We start from the raw sequence: 17,541 nt of genomic DNA on the forward strand, positions 1-17,541 counted from the left end.
GTCATAGCGACAGAGGTAAAAAGGAATTCAGTTTTCGCCATCCCCGTCAGCAACCTCATCAAAACGTAGTTTAAGTGAGCCAATAAAATAATTTAAACTTTTCGTTACGTGTAGGAGGGAGGGGCTCTATTCTGGGCTATGAGTCGGACTGAAGTAAACACTAATCGTACTCCATTCCTAATTCTAGAATTAAATCTATCCCTGGAATAATTAATCAAATTACAAAACTTTCTCTTAAGTGATTCGCCTCTCGTTAATATGGGAACAGCTAACTAGAACTTTGGAAAAACTAATAAGGTGTATTTATTCAAGAATGGAACGGGATCATTTTATGATAATAAGACTTTTTTTGTATTCTTGTAAAAACAATCCTATGAAAAACATTAACATGTACAAAAATGGGCCAAGCCTCGCCTCGTGCCCTTTCCGCCGTAAAACGTTCTGAGATCCCATGTAGAGCCAAGTCTGCCTTTTGTTCTCATTCAATCGCCAATTGAACAATTATGTTATAAATTAAGTCCTTTTCCTAATTAATAACCAATATTCTTTGACTCTATCATAATTATACATCTTTGTTCGTATCAAAAATATCGTGACTTGGCAATCGCAGGTAAGTAATATTAAAAGGAAGTCGAAGGGATATTCACTAAATCGTTGCCGATTTTAAAATAATCGAAGGGATATTCACTAAATCGTTGCCGATTTTAAAATAATCGAAGGGGATGACCTGCGCTTGCCAAGTCACGATATTTTTGATACGAACAAAGATGTATAATTATGATAGAGTCAAAGAATATTGGTTATTAATTAGGAAAAGGACTTAATTTATAACATAATTGTTCAATTGGCGATTGAATGAGAACAAAAGGCAGACTTGGCTCTACATGGGATCTCAGAACGTTTTACGGCGGAAAGGGCACGAGGCGAGGCTTGGCCCATTTTTGTACATGTTAATGTTTTTCATAGGATCTCACTTCTTTTTGTAGACCCTCTCGTTATACTTCGGTAGTTATATTAAAACAAGACCCTCTCGTGGTACTTCGTTTGCCAATATAATCGCTGAATTACCCCTTTCGACCCGCAGAGAATATGTAATAAAGATTTTACGCGATATCCTAATATAAGAATGTAGCATCAGTTACGACACATTTCTTTTAAACTACTACTCTTATTAGCTTTAATATATATTTAACTTTCGGTTAACTTTGGACCATTACGTCCTTTCATCAAGAACACACACTATTTCTGTTCAAAAGACGGCAGCGCCATCTAGTTTTAAAATAAAGAACTAAAGAACAATTTTATAAAAATTTCGGGATGTTTTAATTTTTCTGTGCTTTATAAAATAAATGAAAACTAAATCCTGAATTTTAAGTTTCTATCTATCCTAGAAGTACCTTAGAATTTTGATGATCGGTGAGTGAGTGAGTGAGTGACAAAATAAGGTAAATTTCACCTTCGATATTTCGAAAAGTATATAGGGTAGGAGCTTGAAATTTGGAAAATATGGCTAGGATTGACAGTCCTCGCGGCAAGCAAAATTTCAGACTTTTACCTATACCCATCACGAAGTTACAGTGGGCTTAAAAGTGTCGTGAGTTGCTTCGAGAAAAGGGTGTCAGTGCTCGACTTGGCTGGGAGCACTGCCGTGCTCCCAGATTGACCTAAATATATCAAGTTGATTTAATCGCGTGTCCGTTTAGTAAATGCTTAATTGAGAATTGAATGTCGCCTTGACTTGACGGTAATTTAGCGGGAGACGAATCTAGCATTTAAAGATAATGAACGGTAGCATAATTGAAAATAAAGAACCCGTGTTCAAAGTGGCGGTAATTGAGGTACGAACGAAGTTCATTTTTCTTAGAATCCTAAACTTTCTATTCTCGCAAAATCGTAGCAAAACTAGGTCTGATAAGTTTTGTAAAGAGGTCTTTCTGGCACTTAAATATTAAATTTTTAGTCGTAGTTTATTAGAAATTGAAATAGTTTACGGTCAAAAATATCACCAAAGAGATCAGCTTGAGCGTTATGAATATGCGAGGATATTCGTTTAAATTTCGATATTGGTCATTTCTAGCTTGTTCCGGAAGTACAACTGACTTTGGATGAGAACAATAACATTGTATGGGCTTCCGGTTTCGCTATAGAAGTTATCAAAATGATTATACTCTACCTTAAAGTAGACAAAAAGTGAGTGATAAAATATCTTAACAATTCTAATATTTCCTCAATTACAACCTAATTTTCTCTGCCATAACATTTAACATTGATTTTTCAAATGACACTCATTCACAATTGTTTTTTAAAGTTACAAGTTGGTGCTTTCGCCGGATGGAACATATGGAAACTACGTCAGAAGAAAATGGACTGGGATTATTGGGATGTTACTCAAAAACGTACTTGATATCATTTGTTCAATATCCGAATATAAGTTTAATTTCTGATGTGAATATTGAAGGAGATTAACATGACTATGACGTTGATCTGCACTGAGCAGCGAGCGAAGGTGTTGGACTTCGTTCATCCACACCAAATTGCAAGAGCTTACTTCATTTTGAAAGCCCCTGCACCTATTTCAAGAGCCTTGGGTGTCGTTAAACCATTTACTTTAGAGGTAAGCGTGCCATTTTGTCAATGCCCGATAATAGCTTTTACAGTTTTAGTAGTAACAAAGGAGAATAGGACCAAACGTTTATAGACAAAACCAAAAAGTATACTTCATTCAAGCTTGTTCACGCCGTATAATATATAGAACCAAAAATAAATAGGGGAAAGTGTCGGACTGCCAAATTCTCCTGCCTTTACCTTAGCTTGACATGCATTTCGAGACGCTCGAGCGCGCGAAATGGTATCCGCCAATCAGATTTGTAGTTGATGATGTCATTCTTCCCGAAAATAACGCTCGTACGCCACCAAGCGGGAGACTTTGGCATTGGTGTATCTCAAGGAAGAGTCACAACCTGTTCTATTTTCTTTAGTGTTATTTTCCCGTTTGAACGAGGTTAAAGTTCGTTTAAAACGTTAGCACGCCGAAATTAAATTAAAAATTCCGCGGATGTTCTTGAAAACATCATTTAATTCAAAAAACGCATCGTTAAAATCCTTTAGAATTTCGTTTAAACTTAGGCCCTGGGTTGTCATTATAAGCTAAAACGTTTTATTATTAGTAAATAACATCAATATTAGCAAACTAAATTAATACAATCATGTACATCATCAAATTAAATTGTGGCGATAAACTGCAGCGGCCACGGTTAGCCTCAGTCAAAAGCAGCTAATGTAAAATAAAACCGCACTATTTCTTCACGCGCAATATCACAAATTATCTTAGGTACGTAGTGAATAGGCGAGGGGGATGAAACAGATTTCGCGAGTATGCATTCACCCCTCCAAATGCATGTCACAGACGAAGGAGGGAGTCCGACACTTTCCCCTATTTATTTTTGATAGAACCCCCTTTACCCTCAGAATAGTGCCGACCCCTTTCACGATCAGGGAACATGCTCAATAGTAGCAGACGCAAGCTCTAGTCCCAAGCTTTAACGTTTGGAGAACCACCATAGAGTACTGTTTTCTATAAACCTTTGACCACCAAAAAACCTCTTCTTTGATTGGTTAGTTCATGTAGGTGGTTGAGAGGGAGCGTCATTTGCTTCTAATTTAATATGCCGTCTACAGCCAGAGGCTGTGAATGAAGTATTCTTTTTGATTTAATCTATGAACTTTGGTTAGAACTATAATGTAAGAGGTGCGCAGACGATGTTTGATTCACAATAGACTATTCAATTATTGACATGGGTGAAAAGAACTTCACAGGGAGCAGGGGTGCGTATATAAAGTGGGAGTCGGCTAGCTTCCCGCGTGTAGTGAACTCTGGCTCCATCTGGACTCTTAGCGAGTCGAAAAAGACCCGGCTCCGCCCCTTCCCGTTGGTTTCTATAAAAGCAATTACACGAATGTTCTATACCTCTGAACCAACGACAATATATTTATTTCTAACGTTCCGTTGCATTAGGGTCAAACTCGCTTATGGATACATTCGTTAGTACGTAGGCGAATTGCACTACGAAATCTGATATCACAAAGAACCAAAAATACTTCCCTCAAAAGCTAAAACTATTTTTGTTCAAGAGAGGAAAAAGATAACGTTAATTTGTAGGGCTCTGATTGGTCGACCGAAGGAGCTAGAGGGAAAAGTGAAAACTTGTATTTTATATATAATACCATGATTCTGGTAACTACCACCCCAATGCCCATGGTTTTCTGGTGTTTCAATTTCTAAGGTGTGGATTTGCATCATAACCATAATTCCGGCTCTGGCGGCTATCCTGTCTCTTCTGACCGTAAAATTCGACCACCAACCTGGTGGTAAAAGATTTTACTGGACGTACGGTGCGGCTTTGTGGTACATGATTGGAGGAATGCTTAACACTGGTAACCTTTACATAGTTTCGAATAACATTGAATTATTTTTTCGAAGTCGAGAAGTACAAAAGCTTTGATTCACCGCAGGTTGTCATCCGCCATTAATATCTCGAAATTCGACGAAATTGAGTTTGGCCGGTTTTCTTATTTACGCTCTAGTTATTTTTACTTCATTTACGGGAAAGCTGGTGGCTTTTATGAATATTCCGACGTTTGAAGAACCGATTGACACCTTGGATCAATTGGGGACACTGATTGTCGACGGAAAATACACAGCCGGGAGTGTAAAAGGCACTATCATGCACAACGCCCTTGTTGTAAGTAGTTGCAACAATTGATTTATTCAGATACCAGAATGGATCCTTATTAATGACCTTTAGTAAGTTACCTTAATTGCTAGTAACGTGATTAATATTGAAAGATAGACACATAATTCCTATTTGAAGTGCTGTACTGTTCTACCATCAATAGACCCAACCAATAAATCTTTTGAACTTTTATAACGGCTCAGATCTCGTTCTCGGTTTTTGAGGTGAGAAAGGGATAATCTGATTGGCTCGAGTTTACCATGAGCAGAACCTGTTTTACACCAAGAGTTAGACTCTGTCGTCCAATCAGAAAAAAGTAAATTTATTTCCGTACCTCAACGACAGATGGTGCTATAGACAACCTTGTTAGTCACGTGATCCTATCCCTTAGACGGAGACAAAACCCAGCCAACTTGTTTATTTGTTGGTTGGGTATTCCACAACTCATTTCGCATTCAGCCCCCCACCTCTCTCAAATTTGAGTGAGAGAGAAATTTGTATTTTTTTCTCTCTGCGCATGGGCGAAATTTCAAACGCACCACTCAGGACTCTCCGTAGAGATATAGCTCTTTTTCCCCACGTGACCTAGTTACCTAGATTGAGAGGCACCTCATCTCCGCTTATTATTTTTGTCCGACTTTTGAGTTTACTTGGAAATGCATAATACTTTTGTATTTATACATTTAGTATTTAAGCCATTTCAAATAATAAAGAACCCATTCTAGGTACAGCCTGGTCATTTTTGCATATCTTGGTAATTGCTATGCATTTATATTTTTCGGCAGTATGGTAAATCGGGAAAGCTCGGTAAGATAGGTCACTCTGCAAAGCTGGACCCAGACGGTACGAGCTCTCCAAGCATCAAGGAAGGCGTCGAGAGGGTGCTAAAAGAAAACTACGCCTTCATTTGGGGTGGTCGGGCCATGGACACTTATGCCAAAATGATAGGTATTGAAAAATTCCATTCGCAATCAGAGAGCTTCGCAACATTTTCACTTGGAAATGCACTCATCAAAGGATCACCCATTTTCGAACCTGTAAATAGAATGTAAGTACCAATTGATATTTACTTAAACTTCAAGTCAATTCGGTCTCTAAGAAACTAGATCTGGTTGAGTTGTAAGTAAAATACACAATTAAGTGTTTCGCGATGTTCCTATCAACATTTGAGATCCAAGCACGTGAAAATTGTGAGGAACGGATCTCATTTCGCTAGCCGGCATGTTAAAGGAAAGCGCGGCTCCGTTGATACCCCTTATAGATGGCTTTTCTGCTACACAGTGGCTAAGCTTGCTAAAGGCTACTTGAGCCAAAGGCAGGAACCAATGGGAACTAGTGCATCAGGTCTGATTGGTTCCTGCCTTTGGCAAGATAAAATTCGTGTCCAGAAGATTAGCCAGAATGCTAGGGGTGATCATGGAGCCGCGCTTTCCTTTAAACTTAAGTTTAAGCAGTGTAAAAATTCAACCAAAAAACAAGATTGAGATTGCTCAAGATTTTATTTTAATTACATCAGAAATTTCCTAGTTTCATTTACACCGAATAATCAAACTAAAGGCAAATTACTCAAATTCTGCTTAATTTGGTATCGGTGTGGGTGGTTTAGTAGTGCCAGGTTTATCATCGGGAAGTTTACATTCTTCGGGGATAACTGCAGGCTCTTTCATCTCCAAATCCATGGGTATTTCGCAAAAAAAGCGAAAATGAGAATCGCATCCCACGTCAGTCAAGTAGTGCGAATTTTTGTCTCTAATTTTGCCATTTTTGTATTCTTCACCATTTATGTGACCACGCATCGCGCCACAATTATGCTGACGTTTATATTTAGGGACGAATGTTTCAGCCGTATCTTTATACCATAAATATTTTAATTGATATTTCGAAACCTTTGTTCCGTCCAAGTATCGCCAATCGTCTTCATTCCCTATGTCGCTCGCCCCAATAAAAACATGGTCGGATTTTTTATTTCCAATAAGAGTCTGGATTTTGTTTCGAATCACGAATAAGTCAACTTTGGCCAAGTGAGCGTTGGGATTCCTTCTGTTGCATACCGCTTCGGCGTTGAACCAATTCGTTCTATCACCTTCGAGCCAGAAACATTTGCCCGCTTTTTTTACGCCATTTCTCTTTTTGCAAAGTTCTTCGGGTGATGTGTACTCTTGCACGTAATTGGCTTTAGATACTGGTACCTCACAAACGTACGAGTGTTTTTCGAAACACCCGAAATCCCCGACTCCGTAACTTTTATTGGGAGATTGAAATATGGCGCCGCAGTTTTCTTTTCCTTGTTCCTTTAACCAAAGGTTTTTCTTAAATACGCTCCCGTTAATGTTCCTCCAATCGTCGCCCGAGACTCGTGTTAAGCCGATGAACATTGTTTGGGTATCACTTTCCTTGGCCAGGTTGATCAGATAATTAAGTGTCTCCCTGTTATTGACTTCGGCTAAGTGCGCGTAGCGGTTTTGATTTACGCATCCTTGATCCGCTCCTAGCCAAACTGCAACGTCGCGTTCAACCCAGTAGCATTTGTCACCAATGGTCTTTCCTTTCTCACATAATGATCTCGGTGGAAGAGTCAAGGGATTTCCTTTGCAATATCCTTTAAAATATAAAAATATTCGTGACAATAGTTCAATGTCTTTAGGGTTAAATGAAAACTTTGGGCTAGATATTGTTCCTTTTACATCTAATTCGCCTATTACGTTAGTTCCAAATTAGAAGTTTTCAGAATAGATACAGCACATTGGGCCTCACTTTGTCCGTGAGGAGGACCCCAGACAAGAATCTCTCATTTGATAAATCCGTGAGATGGTACTAGTCGTCCTCTTCACGGAGAAGTGTCCATTAAGAAAATTTAGCTTTATAATTTGAAATTCACACCACTATACACGCTTAATCGAAGGAAAAAGCAAAAATTCGAGTCAGAAGTTCACCTTCTATCTAGAATGTTTTTCTAACGGGTCTTGAATTTTAAGTAAGAGTAAACCATTTTATTTTGTTTCTTAGGCCTAACATTGTAAGGTAAAAAAAATCAAGTTTCGGGCGTGATCCTTTCATCTAAAAGCTCCTGTAGAGTGTGTAGACCCAAATTTAGTAGACCTTCTCAAAACTGTGTATAAACTGTCGCCATTTATGCAACAATGCTTTAAGTCTAGTTTCTATTCTTATTCTTACCTTTCTCAAAGGGAACTTCGCATATAATTGGTGCCGGTCTGAAACATTCTCCGTCTCCTAGTCGGTTATCAAACTCTTTTCCAAAAATTACGCCGCAGTTTTTTTCGCGTCTTCCTTTGTGATACGTTTTACCTTGGGTTTCACCCCATAATAAGGCAAATTCTTCATCGGAGATTCTCGTTCCGTCAACGTAATGCCAATGAGCTTCGAGCGCCGTATCGTTCATCCCTATAAAGGGGCATACTTGTCCAAGTCCATCACACGAGTTTAATTCTGTTGATTTCAATAATAGCCTTTTGATGGCTTCCTTGATTTTTTCAGAATTGACCTTGGCTAGACGAGCATGTGGGTTAATTCTTTGACATTTTAGCAGCGCTTCACCCCAAGCAACCTTTTCATATTCAATCCAATAACACGTGTCATCCACTATTTCCGCTTTCTCGTCACAAATGGAAGATGTGACCACTGGAGTAGTTGCGATGTCCTCGACAGCTTCACATTCTTCGGAGATAACTGGCTTTTTCGAACCTCCTCTCATCGATATTTCGCAAAAAAAGCGAAAATGAGAATCGCATCCCGCGTCAATCAAGTAGTGCGAATTACTGTCTTTACTTTTTCCGCTTTTGTAATCGCCACCATTTATGTTACCACGAATTGCGCCACAATTTTGCTGAAATTTATAGTCATAGACGAATGTTTCAGCCGTATCTTTATACCATAATTCTTTCAATTCATTTTTCGTAACCTTGGTTCCGTCGAGGTATCGCCAATCGTCTTCCTTCTCTATATCGCTCGCCCCGATAAAAACATGGTCGTGTGCTTTATCTCCAATTAGATTCTGGATGCTGTTTCGAATCAACTCGGTGTTAACTTTGGCCAAGTGAGCTTTGGGATTCCTTCTGTTGCATTTTGTTTCGGCGTTGAACCAATTCGTTTTATCGTTCTCGAGCCAGTAACATTTGTCGCCAACTCGGACACTATTTTCCTTTTTGCAAAGTTCTTCCGGTGAAAGGTGTTGTTGGACGTTAATATATTCAACCTTGGATACTGGTACTTCGCACATGAATTTATATTTATCCTCACAATTGACATCTGCCACTTTGCGCTTTGTAACGATGGCGCCGCAGTTTTGCTCTCCATTTCCATTAGGCTCGTAAGAGGAAAAAAGGCTATGGTCAAATATAGAGCCATCGATGTTCTTCCATCGGTTTTTCGACTTAAGATCGTATTTGAGGTCCTCTTTCAAGCCGACGTATATTATATTAGGATAACTTAGTTTTCCTAGGTCGATGAGGTGCTGAAGTATCTCGCTGTTGGCGACTATAGCTAATTGGGCGCTAGGATTTCGTCGTTCACATTCGATTTGGGAATCGTTCCAATTTAAAGGGTCGTGTTCAATCCAGTAGCATTTGTCTCCATAGGTGATTCCCTCGTTGCACAGAGATTGCGTTGTAAAATTGTTGGGGTTTGGTTCGCAACGACCTTGAAATGAAAAAAAATAACATTCAATTCGCGAAACAATTGTTGGACGGCCACCCACGAAGGCCAGTTGATGTTATCATACATTCTTAAGCTAAACCATATACTTTAGACTTTTTACAGAAACTTGTGGTAGTGATGCGTTTTTATATTAAAATCAAAAACGTTTCCTTTCTTCAATATGTCTAAGTAGCGTGCATTCCATAAAAACAACTTACTTTGAGGAATATGAACTTCGCAAATAACCGGAGCCGGAGTACTACAACTACCGACATACAGGTTATACTTGAACGATTTTCCTAAAATTTTGAAACAGTCGTTATCGCGTCGGTCCGATAATACTTCCCTATAATACAATGGAGATGCCATATAGTTCAATCCTATAAAGGGACATCTTTCCCCACTTTCGTCACATTCAGTTAAGTCATTATGACTTTTTCTTGATAAAAGTCGCTCAATCGCGTTTTTTACTTGTGTAGTATTGATCTCGGCCAGACGAGCAAATTCGTTAACCTTTTGACATTTGAGAAAAGCTTGACCCCACTGAATCTTTTCGTGTTCGAGCCAGTAACACTTATTTCCAATGGTCACTCCTTTGTCACAAATGGATGGCCTCGGATTTACTTTTTCTTCATTGATCTGGACCGTTTTCTGTTCTACAACGGGTGTTGTCACATTGGATTCTTTGTAAGGTACTTCGCACATGAAGGGACGTAGGACGTCGCATGACACATCAGCATACGAATGTCCGCCTTTACCCTTACCCAGCACCACCGCGCAATTTTCTCCCCGCCCACTAAAATTAGCCTTTTTCCACAGTTTATCAATTTCGTTGTCCAACGTGACCTTGGTACCGTCGATGTGTCGCCACTCGCCTTCCTTTTCAATGTCGTTGGTTCCGAAGTAAATATGGGTTTCCTCCTTCCAACCACTCGGTATTAATTTATCGGTGGCGTTCTGAACGTCTACACTGTTAAGTTTGGCCAAGTGAGCGTTGCGGTTCAAAGAGTTGCAGTATGTCTCGGCATCGAAACAATTCATTTCGCCCGTTTCGATCCAGTAGCATCGTTCGCGATGTTTAATTCCCCTTTTACAAAGGACATGTTCCGTTACCGGTGTAGGTGGCGCGTAAGTCAAGGCGCCTACTGGTTGTTCGCAAATGAATTCGTGGTTTTCTGTGCACGTGTAATCCGCCACTATGTAAGCCTCTCCAGATTTATGGATAGTTCCACAGTTTTGCGTATGATCTCCAATCGGTTCGCCTTTTCCAAAAAGGCTTTCGTCAAATTCTGTCCTGTCGACGTTCATCCATTTCACCTGTCTATTGGGGTCCTCCATCAAGCCGATGTATAATACCTTGGAACCACTTTGATTGCCTAAGTGGAAGAGATACTTCCTGCTCTCTTTAGTGACTATAGCCAAGTGATTGAATGGACCTTTTGATCTTTTACAAAATCCTCGGGCTCTGACAAAATTTAAAGCATCGTTTTCAACCCAGTAGCATTTCTCACCAACGATTATTCCCTTCTTGCATTGCGATTCTGGGATAGTTCTATCGGGTTCGAAACGCTCTTGAAATGAAAAAATATTACTATATATATATATAAAATTCTTATTAAATTAGTAACAGTCCACTAATAGCGCTTATATGGGAAGGTGAAAAGGAAAATTTAATTATTTGTTCATCGATTGTGCTACTAATTATAAGATCAATCTGCTTAGTAAAACATCCAAGAATTACCTCCAAATGATTTAAAAATTAAAATTAGTTTGATATTTCATATCGATAACTTAAAATGAGAATCTTCGATAAAACGCGTAAGGCCCCGCCTTCTTGGTTGAAAAATTGCCGTGACACGCTCAATATCTCCCCCCACTATTGTCTCATCGCGCGCAATTTTTTTTCTAATCTCATTCTAGGCCTATATTTTATTCAAAATTGTGCATAGCACGGGATTATTGTTAACAAAAAGGCAGGGTGTTACGTAATTGGCCCAAGGTGCTAATTTCAAATTATCTATGAAATATAAACCTTTTTGAATTTTAAAATTGCTGGGAGATATTTCCTGGATGTTTCGAAATTACACAAATAGATCTTAAAATTAGCAAAAGAAGAGATAAAAATCACTATTTTTTTCTTTTTAACCTCCCTTCAAAGACTACATAAGGTAGGACGAGACATGTTTTCATATTCAATGCCCCTCGAAGCGACACCACAAGTGCTTTGTGGTAACGCACACTATCCAATTAGACGAAAACATGTACTCACCTTTATCATAGGGAACTTGGCATATAACTCGAGCTGGGATGTAGCAGTCACCCGCTCCTACAGTATAATTGAACTTTTTTCCAAAAAAGACGCCGCATTTTTCATTACTGTCTCGGTTTGGAGAACCCGCATACCACAAGGATTTTTTTTCGTTTTCGGTGACATTGGTTCCGTCAACGTAACGCCAATCGCCTTCAACCGCCGACTCGTTCATCCCGATAAAGGGACATGCTTCTCCTTTTTCGTTGCACGCGACAAAGTCGCTTTCTCGAATTAGCTTCTGGACTTCCGCCTTAATGTCTTTAGTATTTATCTTGGCTAGACGAGCGTGCGCGTTAACCTTTTGACATTGGAAAATCGCTTCCCTCCATTGAACCTTTTCGTATTCAACCCAGTAACACATGCCATCTAAATAGACCCCTTTGTCGCAAACGGACGGCTTGGCATTTCCTTTATATCCACCGTCTTTTGATGTTCTACATTCCACGGGGATGAACGGTTTCCTTGGATCTTCTTTGGTAGGTTTTTTGTGGTTGACCATGCAATGTGCTTAGGGAGATTAAAAGATATAGTAAAATACTTTCGGCGCCTACTAAGTCATTTGCTTACCTAGTTCAATGTCAACTTCACACGTAACTGGAGATGGGTGATAGCAGTCTGTTATTCCAGCTCCAGTGTATGTTTCAACCGGGGTTGTTTGCAATATTAGCATCCCGCAATCTCCGGGCAAGCGGCCGGGATAGCTTATTTTTATTGTTCGCGTGTCAACCCTATACCAAAATTGACTAGAAGCATACCAAATACCATGATCACCTTTTTTTCGTTTCGTTGGAATTTTTTTACCGCCTTGAAACCATTTTCCTTGATCACGACGCATCCCAAAAAAGGGGCATTCTCTTCTGTCATTTTTGCACGAGTCGAAATTTCCTCTTGCAAATAAGTTCGGAACTTCCTGCATAATTTTGAGAGTGGTGATCAGGGCTAATTGGGCCTTTGGATTCGCCTTTTGACATTCTCGCGAAGCGTCGTCCCAAATAACCTTCTTTTCTTCAATCCAGTAACACTTTTTACCAACGGTCACTCCTTTGTCACAAACGGAAGCTATACCGTAAAAGTTCAAAACTTTTATTAGAAATCTACTTATGGTAGTTATTATCACCTGTTTCAATCTTCATTGCCATCGTCAAGAAAACGACGACGTATTTTTCGTACATCGCTAACATGATTAGAACTTGACAGATAGATGCGAATGTGTTGACATGTCTGAGAGTCGTTCTTGTGTAAGTGTTTTCTATCTCTACACGATCTCGAGTTCCAAGAATCGTCTATAATCGTTTTCGTTTTGTTCATTGTTTTTCGCTTTTGCAAATGGCCTATTCAGTCATAAAATAATACAAAAGTAAAACGATATAATGTTGAACATTACGAGCGTCACAATAGTATTACATTTTCCTATTTTTATTGAACAAAAGAATCGAATATTTCACCATTTTATTCAGATACATTAACATGATCATAACCATTACTATTGTAATAGTAATTTTTATAAATGGTTTTAAATTTTGTGCCGAACAAAAGAATTTCACGTCCATTATGTTTCGTTCATACTGGAACGAGATAACAACAGTTCTCTTTTAATACTTTCTTTACAAGGATACACACTATTACAAAGATCATGAGTAAATAATATGTTAGCTCCCTCTAAGTTACTTAGGCCCCATAGACGTAATGTATCCAGCGATTTCTTCTCATTTCGCCCGCGCGGGAATTATATCCGAATGTTGCGCTCTCTCTTGTCGAAAAAAAATCCCGCTCGTACGGCTCCTCGACCTCCAGTCGTCGGCTGCTTTTTCACCAAGGGAGTGTTTTAGGAACGGTTTTAGTCTTGAATGTTTACGTTTTAACAATTTAACATTAAATCATGGCGTTTGTGTCCGTACTGAGACAAAAAATGCAGGAACTCAATGCAATTTGCCGATATTGATAAAGAATGCTAAAGATAAGAGTTGTTATTGTGACTTGAAACCAGAAAATTATACAACTGAGCTAAATCCAATCCACTGAGCTCTTAACTGTTTTTTTAACCGAGGCTACTGAGCGAAATATTCGGCTGCTTAAATAGCTCCGATATCATTGGGTAGCTTCCACTACACGCGCTTCCGGGGGAAAAACCGGAAAGAAGAGTAAATATGATTTTCGTTCACGTGGCGGCCGCAGAGCGTCGCATATAATTGGGAAGCCGGCGGCGCGGCAGAAAACGCTGGAGTATAAAAATGAATTGCCTGAGTAACTTATAGGGAGCTAACATATTATTAACTCATGCAAAGATATATATATATACTAGCCTAGGCGAGAATGATACATGCATAAGCGGGAGATTCAAATACGAAACACATTAAAGAAAATGTTAGCTCGTGTGGCTCCGAAAACGGTCTAGCTTATTATATACACACAAATGTTACATTGCCTTGCCAAAGTCAGGAGCCAATCAGAACTTGTCCATGAGGGAGGAGCTAAAAGTAGCTAAATTATTTTCAGTTAGAAAAACAGAACCGGCTAGTAGAGCCATCGACATGTATAAATACCACTTACAGTGAGCTCGCGTAAAAGGTTGCTCGGGAGATAAATTTCTACGTCAGACCCCATTTCAAAACCGGTACCGAGCTGTGGCTCGGTATCAGAGTTCCGCTCATGCGCAATCGGCGCAAGAGAGAAGAGGAAGACGTGGCAGATCTCTGGTGTGAGTCTCTAACCGTCTTTTCTTGTTTAAACTTTTGAATTTCCCTAGGTTCGCGTGAGAGATATATCCGGCTGTGCCGTTATAGTTACCTTACCCTTTGACTCACCTTTCTATACGTGCTCACTGCTACCTTGGACTAATTATAGAAACTTCGCTCCCAGGACAAGACAGTCCATAAAAACGCGAATCACAAAAGCAATTGGTGATGCCAGCGCGCGTAGCGGGACTTTATAAAAGCTTGGCGGACAAACAAGGTAGCACGTGTTTTATTTTGTTATACATCGTGCGTGCGTGCATAATTCAAAACGATTTTTGAAAAATCAAACTTGGTCAAAGGCTTAAGAAAAGGTACAAATTTAACGCCTTTCACATTAGTGGGGTCAGAGTATCTAGAATCACTTTTGCATTTTGGGTAAATACAGTGTTTAATCACCATTACTTACCTAATTTTTAAAATGAAAACTTAAATTTGCGTTTATCCAGTCCGCTTCTTCGAAATCAGTCGTCTCGATAAATTTCCAAACCGTCCGTTTACAAATCTCACTCGTGAAGGTTCCTGATTTGTTGAAAAGTCGCGCATGCGCCGTGTAAACCTCGAATTTACCGGAAACGAGGGATAGAAGTCTTTTCTTGACCCCCTTTTTTCAATGGCTTTTGTGAGCCAAACCGGTTGCAGCTTTATTTAGTCTAAGCTGCTACCTACTTTATTCTTATTTGCGCCTAACCCCTTGAGTTTTTAAAGTCCTGGATATTCTATTTTATTACACATGCGCCAAATTCAATCCGAGAAACGTTCTCACCAGTTCACCAAAATTATGTCTAAGGCCTTTTATCCACATACTGGACGTTTTGTCATTAGAAAACAATGTACTCTATTTTACCCCCGATTTCTCTTAAAATGACCAATTGTTCTTAATGAAACTTCAAATGTAAAACATTGAAAAGTTACTTGTTCATTTAAATCTAAAACTTCACTGAAGTTTTTTTAGATGTTAATAACACCGAACGACCAAAGATACCATGTTTTATCTAACACTACGAGGTGGGTATCAGGTGTTATCACGGATGTGTATTGTAGAAGGAGCAGAGACTAGGCCTCTAGGGCCTAGACATAAGCGTACTAATGATCCGCGCACAATTTTCGCGCATACCGAGCCTATGTAAACAATCTCTGACGACACGTGTTTTAAAGAAGGCGTCGTTTTCTTCTTTCCCGGCTTAATTCTTTGAATATTTTCTATATTATAATTAATATAAATAGAAATAATAGTAAAAATAGAAATTTAAGTAAGATTTGCAAACGCTTGAGAAACTCCTGTCACTCGGACTCGATACACAAAAGACCGAGGCTTAACCCTCCTGAACGTTCGTAGCTCGCGGCCATCTTTATTGTTTACCTGGGCTCGCATAGGTTTGGAGGGAGGGTCAAAATTCATACCCCCTTTTTATGGACAAATAAGGTCTAGCTTTTTTTAGTAGAGGGGAAGCTAGGAGTCTCTACTCCTACAATACAACAGCTCCGTGGTGTTATGTACATGGCCAAACAGCCTTGTACAAAAGACAAATATGAAGAAAGTGACCAAAATAGAACATTCCTCTAATTACGTGCAGAGAAACTAACACACAGGAGAGGAGGCTGCCCTCTTTGCGTCACGTGGGAGACTAGCTCTAAAAGGTGGCTCCGCCCCTGTAGTGTTTGCATCCCTTCTGTAATTAATGGAATGGTCTATACCCATGGTTTTGAGCTAATTTCTTCCGCCCATTGAGAAGCCACTTTTCCCAATTAGAATTGCGCTGCGTATCAAGCCACTCAACACCATTCTCTATTATAAAGGTGCATCCGCCTCGATGAAATGGGACTCCTTCTAAAATTCATGGACGACAACATTGACAGACAAACGATACCCGCGTTGGTCAGAGGCACATCGTCCAACATTGATGGCGTCGAGGAAGCCGGGGAAGCCACTCCATTGAAAATAATAGAAGTGCAGAGTGCCTTTTGGGCATTGTTTTTGGGTTACGCTGCCGCCATTTTGGTTTTCGCCATGGAATGTTTCTCCTACATCATAAATTATATTAAATCCAAAACTAAAGAGTGGTTTAAGAAAAAAAAGCAGATAAAATACCAAAATAACTTCACCTCAACATTATGCAAGTCTTAAAAATGTTTTTTTTTATAGAAATTACGATCCCACAGTATGACTTGTGATTAACAGTGGGTTTGACATTAAACGAATTAACTTGAATTTTATGCTTTAAATTAAAATGATTAATATTTAAAATTGGAGCTATGTGTCTATCTAAAATATTACACGGTTTACGAGTTATTAAGTTAACTAACTGTAACCTACAATTAAAGTCACACACCAGTGAGCACAAATAGAACACTGCGAAGCAGAATTGGGGTAAAGAATTCTATTGCTCGAAACGGAAAAACCATGTTACTAGTAGTCCAATATAATTCTTTACTCCGATGTCTACTTGTTCACAGTTCAGCCTATTCTTAAATTGATTGTTTGAAAATATTTTTACTTTCCTTTGCTGTAAGCAAACTGTTTTTACCAATAAAAAATGTACATTATACATGAAAATGTAAATATTGTTGCCCGTTAATTTTGAGAGAGCATATAATAAGACTAATATTTGAAATTAGAACTATGAGTCTCTCTAAAATATTACACGGGCTACGAGTTATTAAGTTAACAAACTGTAACCTACAAATTAGGACACAACAGTGAGCACAAATTCAACACAGCGAAGTAGATGGCGTTGGGGTAAAGAATTATATTGGTCGAAACGGAAAAACAAGTCACATGGTGCCAGTCGTCCAATAAAATTCTTTACTTCGATGTCTACTTGGTCACAGTTCAGCCTATTCTTAAATTGATTGTTTGAAAATATTTTTACTTTTCTTTGCTGTAAGCAAACTGTTTTTACCAATTAAAGATATGCATTATACATGAAAATGTAAATATTGTGGCCTGTCCACACTTGGTAATATTTCGCGTTGAGTACGCCGGGTACAAGTGGCGACAGAGGACTAGAATGTTCAAAATGCTGAGCGAGCCGGCGTACATCCAATCAGCAGGGTAGTTTGCGTCACGTGGACGATGGAATGTTCGTCAATTTCGTCTATTCACCAAATA

General features: G+C 39.1%; 2 protein-coding genes across 2 annotated transcripts; one reads left to right on the forward strand and one right to left on the reverse strand.

Moving 5' to 3' along the window:
* Positions 1-1,866: 1,866 nt before the first annotated feature.
* On the forward strand, positions 1,867-16,990 carry LOC149678515 (glutamate receptor-like). Its single transcript, XM_089836450.1, has 7 exons — positions 1,867-2,190; positions 2,309-2,396; positions 2,459-2,614; positions 4,284-4,434; positions 4,513-4,742; positions 5,519-5,781; positions 16,230-16,990. The coding sequence occupies exons 1-7, from the start codon at positions 2,159-2,161 to the stop codon at positions 16,555-16,557; spliced, it is 1,248 nt and encodes a 415-aa protein (XP_089692576.1). The 5' UTR covers positions 1,867-2,158; the 3' UTR covers positions 16,558-16,990.
* On the reverse strand, positions 6,190-13,092 carry LOC149678516 (macrophage mannose receptor 1-like). The gene is made up of 6 exons (XM_089836950.1): positions 12,815-13,092; positions 12,265-12,756; positions 11,656-12,204; positions 9,605-10,957; positions 7,908-9,389; positions 6,190-7,332 (listed from the first exon to the last, which is right to left on the reverse strand). The coding sequence occupies exons 1-6, from the start codon at positions 12,876-12,878 to the stop codon at positions 6,311-6,313; spliced, it is 4,962 nt and encodes a 1,653-aa protein (XP_089693076.1). The 5' UTR covers positions 12,879-13,092; the 3' UTR covers positions 6,190-6,310.
* Positions 16,991-17,541: the final 551 nt, after the last annotated feature.

The sequence above is a fragment of the Phalangium opilio genome, unplaced genomic scaffold, assembly GCF_054372755.1.
Source record: "Phalangium opilio isolate 3A_F unplaced genomic scaffold, DU_Popi_V2 ptg000042l_1, whole genome shotgun sequence".
In the NCBI taxonomy this organism is placed as follows: Eukaryota; Metazoa; Arthropoda; class Arachnida; order Opiliones; family Phalangiidae; genus Phalangium; species Phalangium opilio.

Excerpts from the sequence above, each read along its gene's own strand:
- LOC149678515 (XM_089836450.1), top strand. The coding sequence starts at position 2,159 with ATGATTATACTCTACCTTAAAGTAGACAAAAA. Across the intron at positions 2,191-2,308 it reads TACCTTAAAGTAGACAAAAA|TTACAAGTTGGTGCTTTCGC; the intron begins GTGAGTGATAAA and ends TGTTTTTTAAAG. Across the intron at positions 4,435-4,512 it reads TGGAGGAATGCTTAACACTG|GTTGTCATCCGCCATTAATA; the intron begins GTAACCTTTACA and ends GATTCACCGCAG.
- LOC149678516 (XM_089836950.1), bottom strand. The coding sequence starts at position 12,878 with ATGTTAGCGATGTACGAAAAATACGTCGTCGTTTTCTTGACGATGGCA. Across the intron at positions 12,757-12,814 it reads GGCAATGAAGATTGAAACAG|CTTCCGTTTGTGACAAAGGA; the intron begins GTGATAATAACT and ends TTTACGGTATAG. Across the intron at positions 12,205-12,264 it reads TGAAGTTGACATTGAACTAG|CACATTGCATGGTCAACCAC; the intron begins GTAAGCAAATGA and ends AATCTCCCTAAG.